Raw genomic sequence first — 4,949 nt, 5'->3', positions numbered from 1 at the left:
ATATATATATACATATATATCATATATAAAACATACATGTTATGAACAATTAAAAGAATCCATCATCTTGCTTTATTCCAAGCTTCTAGATCTCTCTTTCCTGGTTCCTTAAATCTCATTTTGCTGGTGCCTGCTTTTTATTTGTTTATTTATTTGTTGATAGAGGGTCTGGCTACACAGCTCGGACTCGTCCGGCACAGCATGTGGTACCAGGGACTGAACCCAGGTCCTCGTGCTTGCCAGGCAGGCGCTTAGACTGACAAGCTATCTCCCCAGCCCTGGTGTCTGATTTTCAGATGTTACAGAATGGACCAAGAGAAATTTGGGGGCTGATATCTCTACCAATGCCAGGTTGGGGAGGGAATAGTAAATTTCTGGTGGGGGCAGTTGAGACAGGTGCTGAGCCTCAGAGGGGTAATACACAATCATGGCAGAGATAGGATTTCTGAGCTGCTGAAGTCTCTTGAATTATGCCTCCATCGATAAGAACATGGTCTTAAATCTTGTGCAAATACATACAAGACACGATGCATGGAGCTTCTAATGCAGTCTCTTTTGTTTGGGGGTAGGCAAATTGGGGCCTCCGCTTGACATCAAGCTGGGTGCGTTGAACTGCACAGCTTTCAGCCTCAAATGGAGAACGCCACGGTCTCCTGGGAGCCCGATCCTTGGGTACACGGTGAGTGCATGAACGTGGGTGCGCGGGGACGACGTGCATCCTTCCTGCCCTGGTACCTCGTGCCACGGGTCGAGTATCCCTTACCCAGAAAGCTTGCGACAGAAGTCTGTTGGATTTTGGAATGTTTGAAAGCACATAATGAGGAATCTTAAGGATGGACGAGACCCAACTATAGACACAGTGTTTATTTGTTTCACATATCCCTTACATCTCTAGCCTGAAGAGAATTGTTCACAATAGTGTTAGTACTCCCGTGTTTTATCTGTCACATGTGGAATTTTCTGCTTTTGGTGCTGAGATTCAAAGGTTTCAGATTTTGAATTTATAGCTTATGGATGGTCCACCCTGTGGTGTGCTCCTTATACCAGCCCTCCTGTATGAACACCTGCCCCATCTGTCTTTGTTGAAACGATAAGAAATGTTTTAAAGCATTTGTAAGAGCTCTGAATGTGCCATCTGCATTCATTAATTAGGATCGTCTTTGTGCAGCAGTAGGCAAATATAAAGTAAATAGAGGATATAGCTTCTGATTTCTAGTTGCCTATGGCCAAATATGGAGGATACTAGAGAAACATGAAAAATCAAAAGAAATCAGGTGGAGGAAAAATCAGACATTGTTACCAACACCACTTATAAATTGAGCAGATTTCAGTGCACCAAAATGTTTTCTTTGATCCATGTTTTTAGAAACAAGTCACATTTTAGAAGTCAGGATATTTCTGTTAAGTATTGGGGTCTCTGAAACCTTGGGCATGTGGGGCAAGCTGAGTTCATGTTTCTGGGGAGCACCCCGCACTCTGCAGCTGAGTTTCCACGTGACAGGGGTCCAAGCCGTCCACAACACACAAGTTCCACCACGCCCTACCATCTCCACCAAGAGATAGAAGCCCTTTCATTTCTGGACTCATGTCTTATCAAAAGTGGGGAAAAAAATGAACACTATCTCTCAGGGTTGTCATTTGGGGAACTGTCAGAGGAAGAGAGCCTTCCCTCTTTGTCCTCCTTCAGTGGCATGGGTCTTCTTCCTGGCCTGTGCAGGATCCTGAGCTTGTGGTCCCATCAGGGATAGCTGATGTTCGTTCCCATCAAATGGTTTGTGGAGTGGGGTGGTGCATTTTAGACGCACTACTTCTGTGAGTGCAACTTGGACCTTTCATCTTAGAGAAGTATGGGCTCAATTCTCACCAGGCTTTCTGGGTCTCTTTAAGGTCTTTTACTCTGAGGTTGGAGCAGATAAGTCCCTGTGGGAGCGATCACGTACTGTGCCACTCAGCTGGGACACCCCAGTCACTGTGAGTATCCCCATGCTGTCACCCTCCCCCAAAGCACCTGGACGCTTGGTGTTCCAGGGAAACTCAGATGGATGTCTAAGTTGGTACAGCTGCTTCCCTCTGCATAGTAATTATAACATTTGTAAAGCCCTTTAGAACCTCTAGATATTTCACATGTGTACCACCTCCGTGACCTGCCTTTTCTCTCTCTGTGAAGGTAGACCTGTGTTGAAAGGATCCTGGCATAAATGCTTCTTGCCCAGACTCAATCCCATTTGCCAGGGGAAGAAACAGCCACCTTGTGGCTTTTTCCCCCTTCTTTTCTTCTTAAAGTTTAATTCCGATGTTCTTTGAAATCACAAGAAAGCTTTATAAATAAATACAACATGTTTGTATCTTCCCAACTGCCTAGAGATGCATGCAGAAGAAAGAGATGTTATTTGAAATTTATATTTGAACAGTCCAAGTTATTTATTTTCATTTTCAAGCTTGATTCAATTGTTGGCTCCTACTCCCTTTCTTTTCTGTTTCCTGCCGAGGTCTTTCTGGGTGAATATTTTTGCCTTCAGCACCTTCTTGTTTCTTTTCTTTCGCACTCCTCTTCTCTGTATGCTCCAGGCTAGAGCCTTTTCCTGGTTATGGCCCGTAACACTATCAAACTGGTGCTAGCTGTGCCAATGCTGTCTCTTATTTAATAAGTGCCTTGGGTGGAGCATAGTATGAAACTTATTTGTCATCTGTTATAAGTGACTCTTACTTATTGGGTGTCTGTCACCTGCCAAGACCATCCTTCATGCTTTACATTTGTTTTGCCATTTATTCTTCACAACTATCCTATGACCTCATTTCACAGACAGGAATGCTGAGACTCAGAGAGGTGAAGTAACGTCCCCAAATCCTATATCAGTAAGACCCACAGCTGACAGTAGCCCCAGGGCTGACACTCTGAGCCCTTACCCCAGCAGATTTTACCAAAGCGCTCATGACCCAAAAACAGTTGATACACGTTTTCAGCCTGTTTATATTTTCATGACATGCTTTTAATCTCTAAACTTTTGCATGTACAAGCTTGTTTCAGAGGCCTTCAGCCCCAGCCCTAGGGTTTTCTTGATCCTAAGAGGGAAGATTGTGTTGGCCTCATGTAGAAGAATGAGTTTGAGATTCCGTCTCCCCTTGAGAGCCCTGGAACTTTTCACAAGCAGACTGAGCCCCCCAAGGGTCAGCATGATCCCTAGCAGTGTCCCTCAGGGGCTCACGGCTTTGCCTGGAATGAAGTTGAGGTATAGAGGGCACAGCACTAATGGCTTAAAATCTGGACAGTGCTTTTGAAACAGAGAGCCTGCCCTTCTCATAAGACATGGGCCAAAAGTCAGTGTATCTGTGAAGGTTGCTGAGGGCAGACCAAAAGCAGATGGCTAGAAGGGAGGAGCGCGCTGGGCTTCTGTACCCACTTCATCCTCTTGCAGGTTGGACTTTAGCCAGTCACCTAACTTGTCTAAGCTTCAGCTTTCTCCCTTGGAGAATATTATAACTAGTCTGCTGCCAGAGCCAAGTAAAATCATACTTTAAAGCCTTACCTAAAATGGAAAAACAATGTAGATGTATCATTTGTGAGTATTTTTATGTTAAACATATTCTCTTTTATTTATATCTAGGCATTAGAGTATGCTGTCAAATTATAGAATTTGATCATCTTGCTGATTTGAACAGCCATAGTAGCTTCTTTATGTCTAGCACTAGGTAATACCCACTCCCTTTTTTGTGCAATACTCAGTCTTGTTAAGAAAACAATATATACACTGATAAAATAATTAGAGAAGAACGCAAGGTGAGATGTCATCAATATACCATTTGAGGCCATGCTTGGTGACACATGCCTATAATCCCAGAACTCAGGAGGCTGAGGCAGAAGGATTACTGTGAGTTTGAGACCAGCCTGAGCTATAAAGTGAGCTCAAAACAGCCTGAACTGCATAGAGAGACTGTCTCAAAAAGACAACAATATATACTGTTTGATAGATAAGCAGGATTTGAAGAGATGGAGATGAGTATGGCAACAAGTGGGGAAGAGGTAAAACTTGAAGCTGGAAATTGAAGCAGTAAACTTTCTAGAGGGCAGTACTCAAGGGAGAGGCATCCCACTGGGAGGGAGCGGTTGGAAGCCAAGTATGCACGTGCATCTGTGTTCACATTTTTCTGTATGTATGTTTGGGCAAAGGTGAAGAACATCTGGTTGGGGAGAGGAATAATGAGATAAACGCAATGAGTTGGAAAATGAGAAGGGAGAGGTTGGCATCACAGAATGGCTCTGAGTCCAACTGTGTGCGTTTTAGACTCCCGCATTACAAAACCAGTGGGGTAACCTTTCTGAATCTCAAATTGTCACCAACAGACTAGAGCAAACTAATACTCTGTGTGCCACAGGTGGTGTATCTGTGCTGCCTTGTGCCAGGGCACCTCAGGGCTCTGCAGCAATCTGACAGCGGCATCAGAGAATATGTGCAGTTTTCAAGGAAAAACAAGAACATTCGTGTAAACTATGAATAACAAGTTCTTTGGATATAACTACTCAATAGGTAGAACACAGGCACTTGTTTTGGCCCAGAGATGCTATGAAAAGGCTTCTAAGTAAAGTATGCCACAAACAAAGTTTGCAAGACTTACTCTCTGTCGTATCATCCTAAGGATGCTGGAAGTATTCAGAGTCAATGGTTGTAGGACCTTCAGCATGACCTCTGGCCCAAAACAAGCAATCAGTAAGTGGTTCATAAAATACATGTTGCAAAGTTGTCTCTGCTGCTCTCAGATTTTAGGCTAGAGGAAAGGCAGGTACTCTGTGGATTAATTGCAGTCCTGCAAATTTTCTTTTATTATTCATGTCTCTTGTGTTCCTTTTGTTTTCCCCTCTCCAGGGACCAGCTGGCCATCAGATAATTTTTGTAAGTATATTTTAGAAGACTTCACCCCTTATCCCTGTCCAGGATTTGTGTGTGTGTGTG

The 4,949-nt window shown here is 43.7% G+C and overlaps 1 protein-coding gene across 3 annotated transcripts in view; it reads left to right on the top strand.

Annotated features, from left to right (window-relative positions):
- Positions 1-4,949, top strand: part of Egflam (EGF like, fibronectin type III and laminin G domains) — a 237,431-nt gene that overhangs the window by 105,550 nt on the left and 126,932 nt on the right. For 2 of the 3 annotated variants that reach the window (XM_023711904.1, XM_023711910.1), the window contains exons 2-4: positions 564-679; positions 1,888-1,971; positions 4,863-4,889. In XM_023711904.1, the coding sequence (XP_023567672.1) occupies positions 564-679; positions 1,888-1,971; positions 4,863-4,889 (227 nt within the window). The remainder of the gene's footprint in view (positions 1-563; positions 680-1,887; positions 1,972-4,862; positions 4,890-4,949) is intronic. The other variant, XM_023711909.1, reaches the window with a different exon arrangement.

The sequence above is a fragment of the Octodon degus genome, unplaced genomic scaffold (assembly GCF_000260255.1).
Source record: "Octodon degus isolate 3935 unplaced genomic scaffold, OctDeg1.0 scaffold00002, whole genome shotgun sequence".
Classification (NCBI taxonomy): Eukaryota; Metazoa; Chordata; class Mammalia; order Rodentia; family Octodontidae; genus Octodon; species Octodon degus.
This window is presented reverse-complemented; position numbering and strand designations above follow the sequence as displayed.